Source organism: Pecten maximus, chromosome 11 (assembly GCF_902652985.1).
Source record: "Pecten maximus chromosome 11, xPecMax1.1, whole genome shotgun sequence".
NCBI classification, from domain to species: domain Eukaryota; kingdom Metazoa; phylum Mollusca; class Bivalvia; order Pectinida; family Pectinidae; genus Pecten; species Pecten maximus.
In genome coordinates, this window is record NC_047025.1 from 37,586,457 (window position 1) to 37,614,078 (window position 27,622).

At 32.6% G+C, this 27,622-nt stretch overlaps 2 protein-coding genes across 3 annotated transcripts in view; both read right to left on the minus strand.

Annotated features, from left to right (window-relative positions):
* LOC117337915 (probable cytochrome P450 49a1) overlaps nucleotides 1-27,622 on the minus strand; it is a 58,431-nt gene that overhangs the window by 12,944 nt on the left and 17,865 nt on the right. For both annotated transcript variants that reach the window (XM_033899060.1, XM_033899058.1), the window contains exon 2: nucleotides 4,696-4,784. In XM_033899060.1, the coding sequence (XP_033754951.1) occupies nucleotides 4,696-4,709 (14 nt within the window). In that variant the 5' untranslated portion in view covers nucleotides 4,710-4,784. The remainder of the gene's footprint in view (nucleotides 1-4,695; nucleotides 4,785-27,622) is intronic.
* Nucleotides 26,127-27,596, minus strand: LOC117338589 (uncharacterized protein K02A2.6-like). Its single transcript, XM_033899947.1, has one exon. It carries the CDS (start codon nucleotides 27,594-27,596, stop codon nucleotides 26,127-26,129), a length of 1,470 nt encoding a protein of 489 aa, XP_033755838.1.

Below are 27,622 nucleotides of genomic sequence, written 5' to 3' on the forward strand. Positions count from 1 at the left end.
CAACATATGTATGTATTTATATCACAACATATGTATGTATTTATATCACAACATATGTATGTGTTTATATCACAACATATGTATGTGTTTACATCACAACATATGTATGTGTTTACATCATAACATATGTATGTGTTTACATCACAACATATGTATGTGTTTACATCACAACATATGTATGTGTTTATATCACAACATATGTATGTGTTTACATCACAACATATGTATGTATTTATATCACAACATATGTATGTATTTATATCATAACTGATGTATTTATATCACAACATAAGTATGTATTTATATCACAATATATGTATGTATTTATATCACAACATATGTGTTTACATCACAACATATGTATGTATTTACGTCACAACATATGTATGTATTTATATCACAACATATCTATGTATTTACATCACAACATATATGTATTTATATCACAACATGTGTTTACATCACAACATATCTATGTATTTACATCACAACATAAGTATGTATTTATATCACAACATATGTATGTATTTATATCACAACATATGTGTTTACATCACAACATATGTATGTATTTACGTCACATCGAATGTATGTATTTACATCACAACATATGTGTTTACATCACAACATATGTGTTTACATCACAACATATGTGTTTACATCACAACATATGTATGTATTTACGTCACATCAAATGTATGTATTTACATCACAACATATGTATTTATATCACAACATATGTGTTAACATCTAAACATATGTATGTGTTTACATCACAACATATGTATGTGTTTATATCACAACATATGTATATGTTTACATCACAGCATATGTATGTGTTTACATCACAACATATGTATGTATTTATATCACAACATATGTATGTATTTATATCACAACATATGTATGTGTTTACATCACAACATATGTATATGTTTACATCACAGCATATGTATGTGCTTACATCACAACATATGTATGTATTTATATCACAACATATGTATGTATTTATATAATAACTGATGTATTTATATCACAACATAAGTATGTGTTTACATCACAACATATGTATATGTTTACATCACAGCATATGTATGTGTTTACATCACAACATATGTATGTATTTATATCACAACATATGTATGTATTTATATAATAACTGATGTATTTATATCACAACATAGTATGTATTTATATCACAACATATGTGTTTACATCACAACATAAGTACATGTATGTATTTACATCACAACATATGTATGTATTTATATCACAACATATGTATGTATTTACATCCCAACATATATGTATTTATATCACAACATATGTGTTTACATCACAACATATCTATGTATTTACATCACAACATATGTATGTATTTATATCACAACATATGTATGTATTTACGTCACAACATATGTATGTATTTATATCACAACATATGTATGTATTTACATCCCAACATATATGTATTTATATCACAACATATGTGTTTACATCACAACATATCTATGTATTTACATCACAACATATGTATGTATTTATATCACAACATATGTATGTATTTACATCACAACATAAGTATGTATTTATATCACAACATATGTGTTTATATCACAACATATGTATGTATTTATATCACAACATATGTATGTATTTATATCACAACATATGTATGTGTTTATATCACAACATATTTATGTGTTTACATCACAACATATGTATGTGTTTACATCATAACATATGTATGTGTTTACATCACAACATATGTATGTGTTTATATCACAACATATGTATGTGTTTACATCACAACATATGTATGTATTTATATCACAACATATGTATGTATTTATATCACAACATATGTGTTTACATCACAACATATGTATATATTTACGTCACATCAAATGTATGTATTTACATCACAACATATGTGTTTACATCACAACATATGTATGTGTTTACATCACAACATATGTATGTGTTTACATCACAACATAAGTATGTATTTATATCACAACAAATGTATGTATTTACATCACAACATATGTATATATTTACGTCACATCAAATGTATGTATTTACATCACAACATATGTGTTTACATCACAACATATGTATGTGTTTATATCACAACATATGTATGTGTTTACATCACAACATATGTATGTGTTTACATCATAACATATGTATGTGTTTATATCACAACATATGTATGTGTTTACATCACAACATATGTATGTGTTTACATCATAACATATGTATGTGTTTACATCACAACATATGTATGTGTTTATATCACAACATATGTATGTGTTTACATCACAACATATGTATGTATTTATATCACAACATATGTATGTATTTATATCATAACTGATGTATTTATATCACAACATAAGTATGTATTTATATCACAACATATGTATGTGTTTACATCACAACATATGTATGTATTTATATCACAACATATGTGTTTACATCACAACATATGTATGTATTTACGTCACAACATATGTATGTATTTATATCACAACATATCTATGTATTTACATCACAACATATATGTATTTATATCACAACATATGTGTTTACATCACAACATATGTATGTATTTACGTCACATCAAATGTATGTATTTACATCACAACATATGTGTTTACATCACAACATATGTGTTTACATCACAACATATGTGTTTACATCACAACATATGTATGTATTTACGTCACATCAAATGTATGTATTTACATCACAACATATGTATTTATATCACAACATATGTGTTAACATCTAAACATATGTATGTGTTTACATCACAACATATGTATGTGTTTATATCACAACATATGTATATGTTTACATCACAGCATATGTATGTGTTTATATCACAACATATGTATGTATTTATATCACAACATATGTATGTATTTATATCACAACATATGTATGTGTTTATATCACAACATATGTATGTGTTTACATCACAACATATATATGTGTTTACATCATAACATATGTATGTGTTTACATCACAACATATGTATGTGTTTACATCACAACATATGTATGTGTTTATATCACAACATATGTATGTGTTTACATCACAACATATGTATGTATTTATATCACAACATATGTATGTATTTATATCATAACTGATGTATTTATATCACAACATAAGTATGTATTTATATCACAATATATGTATGTATTTATATCACAACATATGTGTTTACATCACAACATATGTATGTATTTACGTCACAACATATGTATGTATTTATATCACAACATATCTATGTATTTACATCACAACATATATGTATTTATATCACAACATGTGTTTACATCACAACATATCTATGTATTTACATCACAACATAAGTATGTATTTATATCACAACATATGTATGTATTTATATCACAACATATGTGTTTACATCACAACATATGTATGTATTTACGTCACATCGAATGTATGTATTTACATCACAACATATGTGTTTACATCACAACATATGTGTTTACATCACAACATATGTGTTTACATCACAACATATGTATGTATTTACGTCACATCAAATGTATGTATTTACATCACAACATATGTATTTATATCACAACATATGTGTTAACATCTAAACATATGTATGTGTTTACATCACAACATATGTATGTGTTTATATCACAACATATGTATATGTTTACATCACAGCATATGTATGTGTTTACATCACAACATATGTATGTATTTATATCACAACATATGTATGTATTTATATCACAACATATGTATGTGTTTACATCACAACATATGTATATGTTTACATCACAGCATATGTATGTGCTTACATCACAACATATGTATGTATTTATATCACAACATATGTATGTATTTATATAATAACTGATGTATTTATATCACAACATAAGTATGTGTTTACATCACAACATATGTATATGTTTACATCACAGCATATGTATGTGTTTACATCACAACATATGTATGTATTTATATCACAACATATGTATGTATTTATATAATAACTGATGTATTTATATCACAACATAGTATGTATTTATATCACAACATATGTGTTTACATCACAACATAAGTACATGTATGTATTTACATCACAACATATGTATTTACATCACAACATAAGTATGTATTTATATCACAACATATGTATGTATTTATATCACAACATATGTGTTTACATCACAACATAAGTATGTATTTATATCACAACATATGTGTTTACATCACAACATATATATGTATTTACATCACAACATAAGTATGTATTTATATCACAACATATGTATTTACATCACAACATATGTATGTATTTATATCACAACATACATTTGTATGTATGTATATACATCACAACTGATGTATGTTTGATTTCACACCACAGTTATTGGGTAGCTGTTTATTTCAGTTTTGAACAACATGTACCAAAATCAGTCTTATTCGAAAGTTGTTTTCCAAGAAAATGTTAAATCAATTAGAATGTTGTAGTATTCTTTGACAAATGCATGAATATGTATATAGCGGTTTGTATAGGCATCGCCTGGTGTCCATTTCTGATGGAATTATATTTTAAACATGACACATACAGAGTTACATCAGACATTTACAAACGATTTTCAGGCTATAACTATAAAATAGTTTCTCTATCTTACCTGATTGAAAGCATGGCATTGACGTCAGAGGCTTATCATAGCTGACATAGGATCAGGGCAGATATGTTGTTCTCACATAGAATCATTACCTACCGGTAAAAGAATAGTATGTGTTAGTAGTTGTTATCGTATATCCACAATGACAGGCCAGAATGTGTTGGACATTACCGCATCATTATCCATTATACTCTGGCACACCTTTATCAGTAATTGTATCAATTAGCACCTGTCCTTTAAGGTCTCTGGCTACAGACCTTATGTTATGGTAAAGGTTTATCTGTGCACAGGAAGTGTGATATTTGTAGCACGACTGCTAAAAAATATGTGTGGATGGCAAAGACGTCATGGTGAAGAGGACAGTAATGTTGATAATAGATTGATTTTGGAAATATTGACAAATATATATTCACTGTCCATATATAACGTATGTCTTACAAGGAGATGAGTCATTCTACAAACCTCCACTGTGACAGCTACCTTCATGTATTGTCACCAATAAAATAATTAAAGTCTTTTTTACCAGGTCAACTGTCCTTAGATGGAAACATCATCTTCATTTGATACATGTTTCAACCTAATGATATTGGAAAAATACCTATTTATTACTTATAATGATATTTGAAAATTTATTACAAATTGCGTCGTTATTGCGTGGTGACATACCTAACACATTTAAACTAAATGCTAACGAGTATTGTCAGATGAATTTAACGAACTATTATACAACATCATTATAAAGAGCGCGTAACATAAAAAAAAACATACCCTCATATCTAAACTTAAGAATATCGTAATGTTGTACAAGAACTTTGTGGATTTAAAGTACTCTCGATAACAGCTAAATCACCTTCACATTATATTATAATAATACCACATCAAGAGAAAATGAAAACAGATTTCCAATGCCCAAGTATAGAATAAAGTAAGAGGTCAAAAATATAATACTGCTTCTGTATCCAGATATCGAGGTAGTGGGATGTTAGATAACGAGGTAGTGGGATGTTATTATATAACGAGGTAGTGGAATGTTATTATATAACGAAGTAGTGGGATGTTATTATATAACGAGGTAGTGAGATGTTATTATATAACGAGGTAGTGGGATGTTATTATATAACGAGGTAGTGGGATGTTATTATATAACGAGGTAGTGGGATGTTATCATATAACGAGGTAGTGGGATGTTATTAGATAACGAGGTAGTGGGATGTTATTATATAACGAGGTAGCGGGATGTTATTATATAACGAGGTAGTGGGATGTTATTATATAACGAGGTAGTGGGATGTTATTATATAACGAGGTAGTGGGATGTTATTAGATAACGAGGTAGTGGGATGTTATTATATAACGAGGTAGCGGGATGTTATTATATAACGAGGTAGTGGGATGTTATTATATAACGAGGTAGTGGGATGTTATTAGATAACGAGGTAGTGGGATGTTATCATATAACGAGGTAGTGGGATGTTATTAGATAACGAGGTAGTGGGATGTTATTATATAACGAGGTAGCGGGATGTTATTATATAACGAGGTAGTGGGATGTTATTATATAACGAGGTAGTGGGATGTTATTATATAACGAGGTAGTGGGATGTTATTAGATAACGAGGTAGTGGGATGTTATTATATAACGAGGTAGCGGGATGTTATTATATAACGAGGTAGTGGGATGTTATTATATAACGAGGTAGTGGGATGTTATTAGATAACGAGGTAGTGGGATGTTATTATATAACGAGGTAGTGGGATGTTATTATATAACGAGGTAGTGGGATGTTATTATATAACGAGGTAGTGGGATGTTATTATATAACGAGGTAGTGGGATGTTATTAGATAACGAGGTAGTGGGATGTTATTATATAACGAGGTAGCGGGATGTTATTATATAACGAGGTAGTGGGATGTTATTAGATAACGAGGTAGTGGGATGTTATAATATAACGAGGTAGTGGGATGTTATTATATAACGAGGTAGTGGGATGTTATCATATAACGAGGTAGTGGGATGTTATTATATAACGAGGTAGTGGGATGTTATTATATAACGAGGTAGTGGGATGTTATTATATAACGAGGTAGTGGGATGTTATTATATAACGAGGTAGTGGGATGTTATTATATAACGAGGTAGTGGGATGTTATTATATAACGAGGTAGTGGGATGTTATTATATAACGAGGTAGTGGGATGTTATTATATAACGAGGTAGTGGGATGTTATTATATAACGAGGTAGTGGGATGTTATTATATAACGAGGTAGTGGGGTGTTATTATATAACGAGGTAGTGGGATGTTATCATATAACGAGGTAGTGGGATGTTATTATATAACGAGGTAGTGGGATGTTATTATATAACGAGGTAGTGGGATGTTATTATATAACGAGGTAGTGGGATGTTATTATACATAATGTATAACGAGGTAGTGGGGTGTTATTATATAACGAGGTGTCGGGATGTTATATATAACGAGGTAGTGGGATGTTATTATATAACGAGGTAGTGGGATGTTATTATATAACGAGGTAGTGGGATGTTATTATATAACGAGGTAGTGGGATGTTATTATATAACGAGGTAGTGGGATGTTATTATCTAACGAGGTAGTGGGCTGTTATTATTTATCCCATAACCACGCTTGTTTCAGAACTGATATGGCACGTGATAAAATTCGTAGCAGTGTGTTATTGTTTTTGTTTACACACCGCAGTGTGTAACCACTTTCTAATTAAGCCTCCGATTGGTCATTTGTGACCTCCAAGGAAGCTGATTGGCTAACCTCTGGCCTTTGACCACGGACTACTTTTTACTACTCTCACTTATTCTCTTTTTTTTTTGCCGTCTGTCTTCAAAAGATCACTATGGACACGTTTTGTGGATGTTTTGGTGCTCAACATAAGCATATTAAACTGGGTGCGAGGGGTCCCCGGGTGTCCTCATGGAAATGTCGATTAATCTGGGGTTTTAGTCGTACGAAATATAATTTGATGGTAAAATAGACGACGGAAGCGAGATATTGCATCGATTATAGGCCTACAAGTAGCGAATTAAAAATCATCTTGGAACATTTGTCTCATGTCAGTAAACTGACGAGAGTTCGTGTAAACACACTGACAAACGTAAACTAGGCCTACATAACTGTTAGGCCTATATTGCTCAACACTCCAGCTCGGTTTCCGAAATATTTGTTGAATGCACGATGTCTTGAATGAATAAATCTCAGAATGAACATTTAACATCACAATAACCAGTAATAGCATACCTACGAAATCCAGGAAAGGACCGATAATTGAATCTGGCAATGATTACCTAGTCTAGATATTCAGCGATGACGTTCAACTTCGCGATGACGGTGTCGTCTTCGAATATTTCGAGCGGAGTTATTTAAACAAGTTACCTATTAATAAATTACACAGATACAAGGACTTTCAAACTTATATTTCGTTTTGTAAAATGATATCATTTACAAATATAGTACAGAAGAAATGAGTCGTGCATCTAAAATAGATGATAAGCTTTCGTTCATAACGACCTATATTTTGTCCCGTAGTGATTTGGTTCACGGAATTTAGTTGCTACGTTGGGAGAATTTGAACTTGACATGCTTACATTTGTAAGTAAAGAAGTTATGGGATAAACAAGTTCCCCTACTCGTGACGATTGTTTATCATTTGTATCCAACTCTCGTTAGTTAATTTTCTAATTTTGAAAAGACACTCGCTAAAGCTCGTGTCTTTTCAAAATTAGAAAATTAACTAACTCGAGTTGGATAAAAATGATAAACAATCTCCACTCGTTGGGGAACCTCTATATAACGAGGTAGTGGGATGTTATTATATAACGAGGTAGTGGGATGTTATCATATAACGAGGTAGTGGGGTGTTATTATGTAACGAGGTAGTGGGATGTTATTATATAACGAGGTAGTGGGATGTTATTATACATAATGTATAACGAGGTAGTGGGATGTTAGTATATAACGAGGTAGTGGGATGTTATTATATAACGAGGTAGTGGGATGTTATTATATAACGAGGTAGTGGGATGTTATTATATAACGAGGTAGTGGGATGTTATTAGATAACGAGGTAGTGGGATGTTAGTATATAACGAGGTAGTGGGATGTTATTATATAACGAGGTAGTGGGATGTTATTAGATAACGAGGTAGTGGGATGTTATTATATAACGAGGTAGTAAGATGTTATTATATAACGAGGTAGTGGGGTGTTATTATATAACGAGGTAGTGGGATGTTATTATATAACGAGGTGTCGGAATGTTATTATATAACGAGGTAGTGGGGTGTTATTATATAACGAGGTAGTGGGGTGTTATTATATAACGAGGTAGTGGGGTGTTATTATATAACGAGGTAGTGGGATGTTATTATATAACGAGGTAGTGGGATGTTATTATATAACGAGGTAGTGGGATGTTATTATATAACGAGGTAGTGGGGTGTTATTATATAACGAGGTAGTGGGATGTTATTATATAACGAGGTAGTGGGGTGTTATTATATAACGAGGTAGTGGGATGTTATTATATAACGAGGTAGTGAGATGTTATTATATAACGAGGTAGTGGGATGTTATTATATAACGAGGTAGCGGGATGTTATTATATAACGAGGTAGTGAGATGTTATTATATAACGAGGTAGTGGGATGTTATTATATAACGAGGTAGCGGGATGTTATTATATAACGAGGTAGTGGGATGTTAGTATATAACGAGGTAGTGGGATGTTATTATATAACGAGGTAGTGGGATGTTATTATATAACGAGGTAGTGGGATGTTATTATATAACGAGGTAGTGGGATGTTATTATATAACGAGGTAGTGGGATGTTATTAGATAACGAGGTACCGGGATGTTATTATATAACGAGGTAGTGGGGTGTTATTATATAACGAGGTAGTGGGATGTTATTATATAACGAGGTAGTGGGATTTTATTATATAACGAGGTGTCGGAATGTTATTATATAACGAAGTAGTGGGATGTTATTATATAACGAGGTAGTGGGATGTTATTATATAACGAGGTAGCGGGATGTTACTATATAACGAGGTAGTGGGATGTTATCTTATAACGAGGTAGCGGGGTGTTATTATATAGCGAGGTGTCGGGATGTTATTATATAACGAAGTAGTAAGAGATTATTATATAACGAGGTATTGGGATGTTATTATATAACGAGGTAGTGGGAGTTATTATATAACGAGGTGTCGGAATGTTATTATATAACGAGGTAGTGGGATGTTATTAGATAACGAGGTAATGGGATGTTATTATATAACGAGGTAGTGGGATGTTATTATATAACGAGGTAGCGGGATGTTATTATATAACGAGGTAATGGGATGTTATTATATAACGAGGTAGTGAGATGTTATTATATAACGAGATAGTGGGATGTTATTATATTACGAGGTAGTGAGATGTTATTAGATAACGAGGTCAGGTTTGTTTTTGTTTAACGTCCTATTAACAGCCAGGGTCATTTAAGGACGTGCCAGGTCTTGGAGGTGGAGGAAAGCCGGAGTGCCCGGAGAAAAACCGCCGGCCTACGGTCGGCACCTGGCAACTGCCCCACGTAGGTTTCGAACTCGCAACCCAAAGTATCGGGGCACCTTAACCATTCGGACACCACGGCCCCTTATATAACGAGGTAGTGGGGTGTTATTAGATAGCGAGGTAGTGGGATGTTATTTTGTAGTCACTGTATAAAGACCTAGCTCGCGGAATGACATGAATTGAGCATTCTATTTTATCAACCCTGTTGACATGAACGGACCATATGATGGTCGATGTTAAAGTTAAAGATCATATCTGAATTCTGACCTCGATAAGGTTGACCTGAACTCAGAGAAACCAAGATATGCACATTGTTTTCGTGTCACCTTCCCGCGCCAGTGATCTTGGTGATATTTAATCCGTGCTACCGGAATAAACAACTAACCCTTCAAATTTCGACAAATAATACAATAACTTCTAAACAGATTTGTAGATGTCCAGAGAGCTTTTAAATGTTGCTTATTAGGGGAACCCTTCATTAAACTATTCTTTATAAAGCATTTGGACAGTCTGAAGTGGCTCGGGGTATCTACAGATTTGTTTTGAAGTGATTTTAATTTTCAAAACCTCTCACAACTTCAGAACTTCAATTATAATTACTATTATAAGACTTTTTTTGCAAATATCATCTTAGATTGGAGCTAGTATGCCTCCAATCAAAATGTAGACTTGAATAGCAAAAACATCATGTTCCTTAAGCTCACGTAGTCTTATATTTTAACCTTGCATATGTACTATAGAATATAAAATGATATATTATAATAATTGTATCTCCCTTTATGTCAAACCTTACTATATATTATAATAATTTATCTTCAATTGGGTCAAAGCTTCATATATAATATAATAATTGTAGCTTCTATTGGAATAAAGCTTATTTTGTATAATGATAATTGTATCTTCCATTGTGTCAAGCTTATATCTATTAAAATAAAATTATCTTCTTTTGTGTCAATGCTTGTTATTAAGTATAATAATGGTGTCTTCTATTGTATCATTAAGTCAGAAACTCAGATTTGATCTTGAACTTTAAAATTGACGATCATATGTGCCATTCATGTTAACCTTGATCTAAATCCTGACATTGACTATGATAACACATACAAAAACACTCTAAATCCTGACATTGACTATGATAACACATACAAAAACACTCTAAATCCTGGCATTGACTACGATAACACATACAAAAACACTCTAAATCCTGACATTGACTACGATAACACATACAAAAACACTCTAAATCCTGGCATTGACTACGATAACATACGAAAACACTCTAAATCCTGACATTGATTATGATAACACATACAAAAACACTCTAAATCCTGACATTGACTATGATAACATACAAAAACACTCTAAATCCTGACATTGATTATGATAACATACAAAAACACTCTAAATCCTGGCATTGACTATGATAACATACAAAAACACTCTAAATCCTGGCATTGACTATGATAACATACAAAAACACTCTAAATCCTGGCATTGACTATGATAACATACAAAAACACTCTAAATCCTGGCATTGACTATGATAACACATACAAAAACACTCTAAATCCTGGCATTGACTATGATAACACATACAAAAACACTCTAAATCCTGGCATTGACTATGATAACATACAAAAACACTCTAAATCCTGGCATTGACTATGATAACACATACAAAAACACTCTAAATCCTGGCATTGACTATGATAACACATACAAAAACACTCTAAATCCTGGCATTGACTATAATAACATACAAAAACACTCTAAATCCTGGCATTGACTATGATAACATACAAAAACACTCTAAATCCTGGCATTGACTATGACAACACATACAAAACCACTCTAAATCCGCATGCACGAGAAACACTTTTAGAATTGAGAGACAATGAAAATCCTTATTTACGTATAAAGACAGTATAATCCTAATCGTAGGAGATACTCTTGGAGAAAAGAACCACTGAAACAGTCTAGGCTCGATTTTTTCTTATTTAGAGAGTTTATTTCCTAGAATTAAACAAAATCAATAGATATAGATTAGAACATCCCTTTCCTAAAATCTCCCCTAAACTGTATAGGTTTACTAAAGGCAAAGGCCCATGGACATTTAATAATTCTTTATTTCATGACTTAGAATATATGGAATTAGTAAAAATAATATCATCTCGAACACAGTAAAAAAAAAAATGTTCTTCACCTTTTTATGATCATGAACTTACAGACCAAATTTCAGACGCTCTCCTACAATTAACCATTACTGTTCAACTATTTTTTGAAGTTCTTTTAATGAATATCAGAGGTAAGACTATATCCCAATCCTCTTATGAAAAAAAAAGAGAAAGATATAGACGGGAAAATTAATTGAAAAATACCATACAAAATCTAGAATTTAAAGACAACATGAATATAGTTGAGATAAAAATCAAGAAAAGGAATAAGAACAGCGGAGAATTCTAAAAATGAAAGGTAGGTTAGTGAGGTCAAGAGCACAATGGACTGAGGAATGGAAGAAACCGACAAAATATTTTCGGGTTGAAAAAGTAGAAACTTCACCTCTACAATAATTCCTAAATTTGAAACAGATGAAGGAACTGTCATAACAAATCAAGAAGAAATTTTAGAAAGAGTTAAGTAATCTTTTGTATTATTAGATGTCGATATGGAAGATTATCTCAACTTTGTAAACATTTCTACACTCTCTGTTGAAGAAGCAAAAATAGAAGGTTAATTTTTTCTTGAAAGAGCTGGTAAGTTTCTAAATAAAAAGGAAAACATAAAGAGTCCTAGGTCCGAAAGGTTCACTGTAGATTTTTTTTTCTTTAATAAATTGGGATGTTTTTGTTATAAGATCAATTTTTGTTGTATGATCTTTAAATTACGGTTATGCACATGGAGAATTATCCGCCCCACAGAGACAAACTATAGTCATCTGCCTACCTAATGGAGATACACTTAGACACTTTCTTAAAAAAAAAAACTGGCGTCCTATTTCTTTATTTACTATTACTTATAAAATAGCATCCGGGGTTATCTCTAATAGAGTTAGATCTGTACTTGCTAGACTAGACTAGATTCAGATAATGACTGTTTGCGATACATCTAATGTCAAAGCTTGCTATGTACAATTGTATTATAATAATTGTATCTTCTAGGGCCTATTGTGTCAAAGATTGCTACTTGCCAAAGCTTGCTAGGCCTATATACACTTTTATTGCATTTTTGCTAGTGAAACATAGAAGATATTGAATGGTTTCCCGTTTAATATAACATATATTTCACGAGTATGACAGAATATCGATATTTTCACGTGTGCGATGCACGAGTGAAAAATATCGAAATATTCTGTCATACGAGTGAAATATTTGTTATATTTAACGGGAAACCATTCAATTTTCTTTTTATTGCATTTTATAAACTTAAAAAAAAAAAAACTCGAAAAATTAATAGCGTCAAAAGGTGCGGGAATCAGTAATGACGTCATCTCTTTGTGACGTTACTCCACGTCAACTTGACGGCGACATTTTGAAAGGACTGATCAACGCAATATTTAAGAGTTTTCAGCTGTTGAAGGAGAATATGTGCAGGAATAGCTAACGTCCAGTGAGTATTTTGTCAAAAAATAGTCTGAAAATTTCAGAAATACAGCTAAATAACCCATTTATCTATTTCCGCTTCAACTGGAAAAATCGAAAAGTTTCAACGAAGTGAATACTAAGGCCCGCTTTGATTGGTCAAAAACAGAAAACCTTATATTTTCAATGCAAATCGTATATTTTCAGTGCAAAATCTTATATTTTTACTGCAAAATCTTATATTTTCACTGCTCATCGCTGCAGTGAATATTTAAACTTTATTAATTTGATAATTTTCTATATTTCACTGGCAAAAATGCAATAAAAACATTGATCAAACTGATAAAACTTATATTTTCACTTCAGCCATGAGCAGTGAAAATATAAGATTTTGCAGTGAAAATATAAGTGTTTCGTTTTTTACCAATCAGAGCGGACCTTTGTATTCACCTCGTTGAAATTTGCCGATTTTTCCAATCGAAGCGGAGATAGATCAATGGGTAATTTTGCTGTATTTCTGAATTTTCAGACTAGTTTTTGACAAAATACTCACTTGCAGCTAGCTATTCTTTCACAGATTCTCCTATAACAGCAGAAAACGCTTAAATTGTGCTGGTCAGTCCTTTCAAAATGGCGCCGTCAAGTTGACGAGGATTAACGTCACAAAGAGATGACGTCATTATTGATTCCCGCACTTTTTAACACTATTAATTTTTCGATGTTTTTAATTTTGTTTTGAAGTTGATGAAATGCAATAAAAAAATTGAATGGTTTCCCGTTAAATTTAATATACATTTCACTCGTATGACAGAATATTTTGATATTTTTCCCTCGTGCTTCGCACTTGTGAAAATATCGATATTCTGTCATACTTGTGAAATATATGTTACAATAAACGGGAAACCATTCAATATCCCCTATGTATTAAAATAATTTATCTTCTATTGTGTCATAGGTTGTTATATATTTTGTGTCTTTTTATAATACTCGATATATTTTCCAGCGAACAACTTTATCATCATTGTAATAGCATTGTATTTATTACAATTTCAATAACAGCTCATAAAAATATATGTAGATATTCTAACCTACAAAAATGTATATAACCAACCAAATCATTGATCCACTTTTAAATGTTTGGCAGATAATTATAGCTATGCTTATTTCTAGTGCTAAATTAAATATGGTGTGTTTGATCAATCAATTTGTATGTTATACAATCGGCGTTGGTATCTTATGGAGTTTCCTGTTTACCAGGTAGTCGGTACACTTTTCTAGCACTTTTACAAACAGGAAATGCTGTTTCTGGGTCCTTGAGTGACACTGATAATGGGGTTCTGACATCGGTAAAGTCATGGTTTATGAAGTCATTTTTGAAGACGACCACATGCTTGTTTTGGTGCTAACATTTTTTTAAACTTTGTAGCGTTATTTTTAAGCCAAATTATTGCTGCACTTGTTTTCTTTCCGCGTCAGGATATATATACGACAGAAAATAATTTTCAACAATTATTCCACGTGTATGTAATTATATGGCATTGTTTTTGGATCCTCAGATATTATTAAAAAAATTAAAACGTCACTTTTATTTGCTTCTACAAGTTCTAAGCTACAAAGCAACGCAAAAACGTAAATATGTACACAATGATTATAATTCTACGAAGAAGGGGCGATACACGGAGCTTTTCGAGAGCTTTCAGCTTTGATAGTGAGAGTCATAAATAAAACAATATTTTTCTGGTGAAATGAGGGGGCGTCGCTGCGGTTTATTTCTCACAAAACCAAATGTCTTCTAAAATCTAAAAACAAAATGATGTTATGATGTCAATCCTCCCAGTCATGAGTCGGTAGTAGGTTCTATAACAACTACAGAAAAAAGCGTTTAAATTGTTGTTTATAACCGAGTCATAAATACATTGGAACTAATTGTATATTAAATTATGTGTACGTCAACCATTTTTGATGGACACGTTGGTATTTTGCTAATTGAACTGCACGTGCGTTTGCTTATTTCCTAATTGATCGGTTTGTTTTTTCACATTAGTTTGTAAACTTGAATACAACATGAATGTACATATACATTATAAAACATAGTTTAAAGAATGAGTTGGAAGTTAACGTTATGTTTATATCAATCCATCTCTCAAAAATTCATCTGAAGTATTCATTTTTGCGGTCTAATTACAAACACTGTTTCATAATATTGTTCCAGAATTTGTTAATCAAGAGTGTTTCGGAATTTACTTATTAAAAGCTAAAGAATAGTTGAAGGTAATGTCTGTTTAAGCATTGATTTATTACAAATGCATTATATCATTGCAATGTATGTATTAAACACGAATATATAATACTGGAATATATAATACGTAAATGTATGATACAGGAAAATATGATACAGAAAATATAATACAGGAATATATAGTGAGGCAATATATAATACAGGAATATATAATACAGGAATATATAATACAGGGAAATATAATACAGGAAAATATAATACAGGAATATATAATACAGAAAAATATAATACAGGAAAATATAATACAGGAATATATAATACAGAAAAATATAATACAGGAAAATATAATACAGGGAAATATAATACAGGAAAATATAATACAGGAAAATATAATACGAGTATATGTTTGTTTGTTTGTTTGTTTGTTTGTATTTTACGGCCCATCGACAACTAGGGTCATTTAGGGCCAAACAATATACTATCGTTTTTATTTTTATCGTTAAAATCAAATAAAATTGGTCATTTTTAAAAGCATTAGTGCTGTATATTTAGATCATTGTGATAAAAAAAAGTTGGTTAAAAATGGTAATATATATATATATATAAAGACGAATAGATTATGTGAACTTTGTGATATATATAGAACGTCAAAGAGAGTAACGTAAAAGACAACAAAGTCTATAGAAGAGATCAATTTCTTTCAAGTAGCTAAATATATATATATATATATACAAGTATATATAATATAGGAATATATAATACAGGAATATGTAATACAAGTATATATAATACAAGCATATATAATATAGGAATTTATAATACAGGAATATATAATACAGGAATATATAATACAAGTATATATAATATAGGAATATATAATACAGGAATATGTAATACAAGTATATATAATACAAGTATATATAATATAGGAATTTATAATACAGGAATATATAATACAAGTATATATAATATAGGAATTTATAATACAGGAATATATAATACAAGTATATATAATATAGGAATTTATAATGCAGGAATATATAATACAAGTATATATAATATAGGAATATATAATACAGGAATATACAATACAAGTATGTATAATATAGGAATTTATAATACAGGAATATATAATACAAGTATATATAATATAGGAATATATAATACAGGAATATACAATACAAGTATATATAATATAGGAATATATAATACAGGAATATACAATACAAGTATATATAATATAGGAATTTATAATACAGGAATATATGATACAAGTATATATAATATAGGAATTTATAATACAGGAATATATAATACAAGTATATATAATATAGGAATATATACTTTGGTTTGTTTGTTTTTGTTTAACGTCCTATTAACAGCCAGGGTCATTTAAGGACGTGCCAGGATTTGCAGGTGGAGGAAAGCCGGAGAACCCGGAGAAAAACCACCGGCATACGGTCAGTACCTGGCAACTGCCCCACGTAGGTTTCGAACTCGCAACCCAGAGGTGGAAGGCTAGCGTTAAAGTGTCGGACACCTTAACCACTCGGCCATCGCGGCCCCAGGAATATATACAATACAAGTATATATAATATAGGAATTTATGATACAAGAATATATAATACAGGAATATATAATACAGGGAAATATAATATAGGAATATATAATACAGGAATATATAATACAGAAATATATATATGTGTACAGAAATGTAAAAATACGCATGTAATAAAAAAAAGAAATCCGAAAAAATTGTTTCATTTTATGCATCTATCAAATCTGGATACCACGAGGGCTAATTGATATGTTGTGAACCTCGTATTGAAGGAGGTACTCAAGGATGTTCTTTTTAAGTCCTGCTATTCTCTGACTATATAGGGCCTTCTACCCAAGGACGGGTCTCAATTGGCTAGTTTATATCGACGAGGTAGCACGCTGAAGTAAACAAAACAAGCAGATTTTGCAATATGGGGAAAATCGGTTAGGGTTAAGGTGAATTAGTCTGTCATTGCCATGGCTGTCACAATTGTGAATTTAAATTGGATGAGCAACCGCTTCATTCATCTGATACCGCTCCACCAGGTTTCCATCTATTTCCAAAACTGAAAAAAGCCATTTCAGGCACCCTAACCCTGACATGAAGTGGAAAAGGCAAAGGAAAGTGGCATTGATGCCCTTGAACACTGCTGGCAAAAGTGTATAGATACTGAAGGGGATTATGTTGAAAAATAATACAATATGTCCGGCAAAATTAAAATCTTTCAATATGAGGCTCATAACTTATCAATCGGTCCTCGTATAACATAATCTTTGTTCAAATCCAAATCTAAATATTGACTGTTCTCGTTGAAGTATTTATCATTTGCATATGGAATGAGAGTAAAAAATATTTTAATATATCCGAATTTCAGACATGGCTGTCGTTTTAGTTTTTATTTGTTAATGTTTTCACATTGCTTCAATTCAAACGAAAACTACCATGCACTATTTGTGTTTGCCAAGCCTTTTTGTAGGATGACTTTAAGACATTTTCGAATTTGTTTAAGTTTTCAACGAAGGATTGTTTCTCACTACAACTGGAATATAATTTCCATAATTTGATTGCCGAAGATAAAAATGATTTTTGCATAATAATTTGTTTAAGAACAAAAATTGACTAGCTTGCCTAGTTCTGGAGTAAAACAGATCCGAGTGTTGAGGAAGTGAGATTACTATCACTATTGTAGTCAATTATGGTGGTTATGAATCACAAACAACATCAGCATATTCATAAATTGATATGTATAGAGAGAAAGTTTGTAAAGTATATTTGTTTTAATTTCCTGAATACCCTCAAACAGTTGGAGTTTTGTTCAGAAAATAACCTCCAGTTTATCAGCGCTGTATACTTTATTTAAGATAAGTAAATATTCATTAATTGATTTGATGTTATTGGGTTATTAATTAACATATACACACTAGTTTCGTCAACAAAAAGTGTTGATTGTACTTTCGAGATATCGTTGACAACCTTGTTAATGTGAATAAGAAATAAAAGATTATGATTTCCTGTCAAACCCTTTAATTAGTTATCATGTCCACATATGATAATAAGCTTATCCAGGAACATCCGTCCATTGGTGTGGTAAATTGTTGTACCAAACTCTGTTGAATGCGTGGTTTACATTCTTTCACTCAAAACGTTATTACTTTTCCGTTGTCCAGTGCCGTATTTATCAATTGCCTTATTTCAATCATTCCCTATGATTATGACAAAACTCTACTGCATTGAGCTTTTTACCCTTCGACTAAACATGACTCAGCTACATTTTGTATATGAATTAAGGTCTTTAAAAGATACGATTCTGCTGAATCATTAACCAACTCTTTCCATTATCAAAGGATTATTCAAATTGACTATATTCTTATCAAATTGAAGTATTTTTCGCTGCTACCTTATAAAAATATGAATTCAAACACAACCAAGTATACGCCGACAAATTAACGACTACATTACTCGGCTGACACAGCCTTCAAGACACGTCATCGATGCTTAAATACAGAAAGAGAAAATTATCCACACGGATTAATTAGGTTGGTTATTTTAAAATTATAATGTGCAGGGGAAAGAAAGGGAAATGGTGAAATGGTTTCGAAAGGGATGATGCTGGAGGCATTACATTTGAGGAACAAACGCTGATTACATGATGACATACAATGTATGACTACAGATCCATCAGGGCTGCATCTGATGTGGAATGCAGTACTCATACAAACTATACTGCACATACAATGCTAAATTGATATAGCAGCTATAGGTAAAGGGTAGTTAGACTTTATAAGCGCTTAGATTGACTGATTAAGGTTTGGACACAATCAACAGTTCCATTGTACTGTACTGGCATGTCTAGACTGCCATATATTAAGGTATAAACATTATAATAAAAGTAGGACGGCTGCTATAACATTGAATTCTTTGCTGCTGGTAGTTGGGACAATGGAGGATGGAATGCTCGGTACTTTCAGCAGCTGAGTACAAGAACACGTAGGACTATTAAATAAGTTACGTCAGTACAGGTGACTATTTAAGGAGCTGCAATTCATCCCAAGTCATGCATGATGGATCTGACCGCGTCTACTTCTGCAGTAATTATAGTGTGCGGGAATAATATTAGCATCGGTATTTAGGAATTTTTAATGTTGGTAATTGAAGGATTGTATTTTGTAAGTCATCTGGAAGTGCGTTCCATAAATCAACTGAAGAGAGCAAGAAGGAAAATTTATATATATATTGTAGTTCGACAGTTTACTTGACAAAAATGATTAGCTCTTCTGGGATAATAAACGATCTTTTGAAATTAGATAGTTTTATTTTTGTTTCCTTCGTGCAAAAAGGGGGTCCTAACCAGTTTCTACATATAGTCTATCGTGACTTGTGAGTTTGGTAGCACCTGTCACGATTCTAGCTGCCGCAATTTGAATATTTTCAAGAATCTGACATTGGCATAAAGTTATGCTGTCTCATACAATGTCGCCATACTCTAACGAAGGTCTGATAAAAGTGAAATATATTGTTTGAAGACACTTCCTGTTAATGTCAAATTTAAGATTCCTAAGCAGACCAAATTTTTAGAGGCTTTATTGATAACGATGTTTATGGTCAGTCCAGCTTCCGTTAGCTGATACCGAGGTGTTTGTGGCACCTGACCTCTTTAAATGAAATGTTGTTCATAAATAAAGAGGGGTGAATCGGTTTTTCAAGTTTCTTGCATACTGTCATTATTACAGTTTTGTTAGGGTCAAAATTTACAAGCCATGTTTTAGAATACTCGTGAATTTTTGCTAGATTATCATTCAACTGGTTGGTCGTCAGATTCAGAGATTCAACTTCGACATATAAAGATGTATCGTCAGCGAATAGATTTTATAGTGCAATTGATGTCTTATACAATGTCGTCTATGAATATTAAAACTAGTAATGGATCTAAGATTGATCCCTGGGGAACTCCTACTGTAAGGTATGCTAAGTAGGATTGCTTGCCATTTATAACAACACGTTGACAGCGATTATGTAAGAAGTCTGTGAACCAAGCAAAAATATACCGAACGAACTTATTTTGGAAATAAGGCCTCGATGCCAAACACGGTAAACGATTTACTGATATCACAGACGACCATTCTGACTTCTTAGCCTTTATCCAGAGCAGAAAGAACGTCATTAGAAATAGATATGAGTTGATTTATAGTGGAATCATCGGATCTGAAGCCAGATTGACAGGCTTTCCCTTTGCTCTAAGCATTTGGCCGAGGCCAAACACCTCCGCGGAGGAGTCCTTTCATAATTTGGTCTGAATGTGTTCAGAACGATTGCAAGTGAGGATAATGCCACTTCCGGTCAAACAATATTATTGCGACCACGAACATCCGCTTCCAGGATGTTACTGCTCACAAAATGTTTCTTTGAAAGTAGCTAGGCCCGCTGTGAGTACCACGCGTTCTATTACGATAGTGAGAAAATTACACTTTCTCTAAATTCACGCTGCTTAAGCTTTTTTCTTTATAAGTCCCCTGCCGTTTGAAAAACGGGGGGGGGGGCTTTAGGTTTACCCTCCGTCCGTCCGTCTGTCCGTCTGTCCGTCTGTCCGTCTGTCTGTCTGTCTGTCACTCAACAGTTGTCCGGAACTCCTAAAGTATTACTCCGATTTTAACTAAACTTGGTATACGTGATCAGTATAACATGTCGTTGTGCATCCCCTATATTTTTTTTCAAAAATCCATTTTTTCAAAATGGCCGCCGGCTTCTCATTGTTTGAGGCTTGTCCGGACAACTCCTCCTAAAGTACTACTCCGATTTTAACGAAACTCGGTAAACATGATAAGTATAACATGTCGTTGTACATCCCACTTTTTTTTTTTTTTTTTGTCAAAAATCCATTTTTGAAAATGGCCGCCGGCTTCTCATTGGTTGGGACTTGTCTGGACAACTCCTCCTAAAGTACTACTACGATTTTAACGAAACTTGGTATACATGATAAGTATAACATGTCGTTGTGCATCCCACATTTCTTTTCAAAAAAACATTATTCAAAATGGCCGCCGGCTTCTCATTGGTTGAAATTGTCTTGACAACTCCTCCTAAAGTGCTACTACGATTTTAACGAAACTTGGTATACATGATAAGTATAACATGTCGTTGTGCATCCCACATTTTTTGATCAAAAATCCATTTTACAAAATGGCCGCCGGCTTCTCATTGGTTGAGGCTTTTCCGGACAACTCCTCCTAAAGTACTACTACGATTTTAACGAAACTTGGTATACATGATAAGTATAACATGTAGTTTTAAAAAAAACGGGAAAGAAATAGGTGCACACCTAGGTCAGGCAGGGGACTTTGTATTGCTGTTGCAATACTATCCATCCTTATTATGTATTGATTTGAGTTAAACATATTCATTGCTCCAAAATTGAGCAGAGGATTAGGCACAAGTTTTTCCAACTTATCAACGCCTTTTCCTGTAATACAGTTCATATATTGATATTTACATGATGACATTTAACAAGACATACAAATCATAATATACAATCAATACCTTTTTACTTAAAACCTGATGCTGGATTTTGATGACTATATGCACTCGTCTGAAAACTTCTTTATTTATGTCTACAGACATATTTTCATTTCTTAATAAAAAAACAAGTCTAAATTACCTGGATATATATTTAACGACCTAGTGTTTTTAAATAGTGTGATTTGTGCTGCATTATAAAGTTTACACTCTAAGAAGGGTTGTCAACAATCCTAACACGGAACAACTCATATTTCAAGGAGCTACACTTTTGCCTGAGTCTTGTATGTAAAATATTTAAATTTCAGTCTCCAAAGTTAAAATATGGTGGTGGAGGCGAATTTGCTCCGTCGGATATAGCAGATTTGAAAGTACTTAAAGAAGATAGTGTTTTTATCGCATTATGTAATGAATTCCAAAGACGTAAACTCGAAGACAGAAAAGATTAATTACTCAACGAAAGTCTGAAAGAAGGAATATTATAGTTATGTTGATTTCGTAAGTTGTACCGATTGTTGACACCCATAGAGTTTGGCAAAAGGGCCGATAAATAGCTGGGGTGAAAAAAAAATCATTTTATATAAAACTCTCAATTTTCGCCTTTTTCTTCTTTCTGATAGAGTTTCTAATCCCGTTTCGAAACATAATGAATCATAATTTGCATACAATGGTAGTCCAGTTATACCTCGAGCCGCCTTTCTTTGTGCTTTTTCTAATTTCTCAGATTCGTAAGCAGTGCAACCATCCCACAATTCACATGCTTACTCAAAAACTGGTAAATTGAACGATTTATATATCTTTAAAAGTGAAGCTCTTTTCAACATGTATTTAAGTTTACATAAGACATTTATCTTTTTCATAACTGAAATATACACTGTCTCAACATGGCTTCCCCATTTTCCACTTGAATTAAAGACAACTCCTAAATGCCTATGCATGTTTGTAAAATTTGATTCTTTCCCATCAAATATCAAGTCCAAATCTTCATCAATATCGATAGAATTAGAAATAAAGAGAGCGTCAGGTTTTTTAGGATTAAAAAAAAACTATCCAACGTTTAGCCCACTTATTTAAAGAGTCTGGGTCCTTGTTGAGAACAGTTTCTATTTCGTGGCATGAATCAGCAGAAAAAATTCTCTAGAGGCGGAATCAAGTACATCAGTAATATCAGTAATATATATCAAGAAGAGAAGCGGCCCGAGTATAGAACCTTGTGGTACACCAGCACCAATATTACCCAGTTCCGAATAAGAATTCCCAATTAAAACTTTTTGTTTACGCTGATGTAGATAATCATTAAACCAATTTAGTAATTTCCCTGAAATTTCGTATGCTTCTAATTTTGCTATTAGACCCCTGTGCCAAACACGATCAAACGCTTTAGATATATCGCAGAAAATAATTCAAGTATGTTCTTCTAAGGCAACACATATTTTATGGTAAATTTCAATAAATTGATAAACAGGAGAATGAGATGACATAAAACCTGACTGATACCGATAAAACAAAACATAATTATATACGTGTTTATATATTACACGTTCGAACACTTTACTAACAGTAGATAGCAAGGATATAGGTCTGTAGTTACATGGAGGATGTCGATCTCCCTTTTTGTAAAGCGGCATTACAGTAGCAAGTTTCCACTTGACTGGATATATGCATGAAGAGAGTGACATATTGAAAAGTATTTCTAGTGGTTTACAGATCGAATTAGCAGTATGCTTCAGCACATGATGACTGACCCCCTCCCCTCCCGATGCTTTCCCAAGCCTTAAAACCTGTAAAATATCTTTAATTTCTGAATTATTTAACCGCAGGGATACCAAACGTTTATCAGTTTTAGATTCATTTAACGGAACCGGAATATTAACATCATTAACAGAAATAATCATTGAATAAGCGGGCTTTATCGCCATCGTTGTTATAAGTACTGTTAGTCGAAGGGTCCGTCATTGAAGGAATATCATGGTAGTGTCCACCTGATTTCAGAAGTCGTTTTACAAGTTTCCAATAAGATTTAGGGTCAGAAGCAGCATATTCGTCTATAAGTTCATGAACGTTCTCGTAAAAAAGCAGTCGGACATTTTTCTTCATATTGTTTACTTTATTTCGTTGAGATTTAAATCTGTTAATGTCTGAAGGTTAGAGTGTTGCCCTGGCAATGTGTGCTGATTTCGTATTGATGCAGCTTCTATCGTAACCACTGGTGTATTAGCCTGGTACCGGTTAAACGTACGTTCGGGCGCCGGGGAGTTTCAAGTTAAAATAGATCAGCGGATATGATCTATTTAAATTTTTATATTAAAATTTAACAAACGTTCTATATTTAGGTAATCACTATAATGCTTCCATTATTCATTTTGTAAAGTGATGTTAAAAATAACTTCCAAACGACTCTAGTTACAAGGTTTTAGTCGCACCATAACCGTAGGTCAGCACCTTGAAGCGATAAGACTATCAAAAACTCGCAACATGAGTGTATTACGATGGCAGTGTTGACGTATATCATAATAGCCAAATAGAACGAGAGGCCAATGTCCTCATAGGTCTCTGGCAGCCTGCTTTATATTAATGGAGAAGACTCAACATTTTTGAATTTAGTTGATAATGTCAATATACAACACACAAATATTTGGTAAAATGTTATACTGCATAGTGTCATAACACCACACCGTATTCCTGGTACAAGTCATCCTCCCTTTTTTACATTTGATATTATTATTATAGTATAAATGTCAATTCAACTCAAATACAGTTGATCTTTATATGTTATGATGCCATGCATTAAATTGTACTATTAAATCATTTCAACTTTGAACTTCTTAATTGTTGTCTGTAATATTCAAGATGTTAATTTATATATATATGAATACTAATAACATATACATTTGTAGGTGTTGTATAACTGTCCAATTATCAGCAGTTCATAAATGACCAATTATTATTATGAATTCTTAACACATGATAAATGAATCCAAATAATGTTCATCCGGATTATTTTTTTCAGTTATTATAGTCAAGTCTGATCCACTCTCCCTCTTTCATGAATGGAATTGAAGAATGGCAATCGAGCGGATATAATTTTTTTGAAGTAATTCTTCAGCGACACAATCTTTTAAGCAAATAAAAATTAATAAAACTGCAAATAACACATTTATGCATATTTTGCACAATTTAAAGAATATAATGTGACACATAATTCTCACAACACTTCAAATGCACATTTCACTGATTTTGTTTCATTTCTTTCCTGTGTGCATTTTCTCTTTTCATATAATTTTACTATTTTCACAGAATTTTCACCAATTTTCACTAAATTTTCACAAAACTTTTAATGGAATTTCTTTGGTAATTTTACACTGCGGTCACATCTTGTTGCTATTGGTTCTTTTATATAATCTTTAGACTTTTCCTTCCTGGGAACTCTATCTATAGGTATGTTGACCGATCGCGACACGGTTTCATTGTTTTCAGGAAACGACGCACGTGTTGGTTTGATATCCTTTCGGTTCCTCCTGTATTTCTTTCCTTTTTCTAGTTTCGACAATGTAAGATCTTAGATCATAGTACATTTTGGCTTTTTCCTTTCTGATTTTCAGTCTCATCTTGACATCAGATGTTGGAATTTTATCAGATGACAACAGTGGAGCTGTTGTTGGTATATCTGTTTTTAATCTTCGACCAAAAAACATTTGAGCTGGTGAAAGTCCTAGATCTTCAATGACTGTGTTTCTATAAGCTAACAAGCCTTTATATGGATCCTCAGATTTCTTTAATATGTTTTTCACTGTCTGCACAGTTTTTTCAGCTTGTCCGTTCGCCTGCGGATATCTGGGACTTGATGTTGTATGTTCGAATCCATATGTCTTTGAGAATTTCTTGAACTCCTCATTAGCAAACTGTGGACCGCTGTCTGTAATGAGCTTGTCAGGGATGCCATATCTCGACATTTGGCTTTTGAGATATAACATAGTGTTCTTGCTACTCATATTGTCTAATTTGGACAACTCCGGCCACTTTGAATAATGGCCAATCGTGACCAAATAGTTATGTCCTTGAAATTCAAATATGTCAGCGGAAATAACAGACCATGGCCTGTTCAGATTTTCCGTCATTAATAATGGCTCCTTTGAATTTTTTCTAGAGTTAGTGGCACATGTTGAACATTTTGACACTGTGTCCTCTATTTCAGAACTCATCCCTGGCCAGTACAGTAGTTCACGTGCCCTCGATTTGCATTTTACGATTCCAAGGTGTGAACTATGGATTGTTTTGAGCATTTCACGACGTAATGTTTTGGGAACAATGATAGTATGGCTCTTGAAGAGTAGGCCATCTATACATGATAGCTCGTCTCTGAATGGCCAATAATGATGAACTGTCTCTGGTATTTCATGTTTGTTCTCTGGCCATCCATTGATGATAATTTCTCTGAGCTGTGACAATGCTTCATCTTTTGAGGTCTCGCGTTTGAACTCTTGATATTTCTCTGGTGAAATTGGTAAGTATGACACAATCTGGTTTACTTCAATATCAATATCTGGAACAAGGTTCTCTCTGGTCTCCTTTAGGTAGCTCCGACTCAATGCATCGGCAAGATACATGGTCCTTCCTGGCTTATACACAACATTCAGAGTATATTTCTGTAAAGTCAACAACAGTCTCTGTAGTCTTGGTAGAGCACGGTTGAGTGGTTTTCGGAATATCGCTTGTAACGGTTTGTGATCCGATTCGACTGTGACCTCTCGACCAAATATAAATTGGTGATATTTCGTACATCCAAATACTATTGCCAATGTTTCTGTTTCTATTTGCGCGTACCTCTGTTGTGTTTCTGTTAACGCACGCGAGACATAGGCAATCGGCTGTCCATCTTGGATCAATGGTGCTCCAAGTCCTGTAGAACTAGCATCAACGATGTTCTTGGATTCTGACACCATGTCATAACACCACACCGTATTCCTGG

Bases quoted from the DNA above. Each gene is read 5' to 3' on its own strand.
- LOC117338589 (XM_033899947.1), bottom strand. From the start codon at position 27,596: ATGGTGTCAGAATCCAAGAACATCGTTGATGCTAGTTCTACAGGACTT.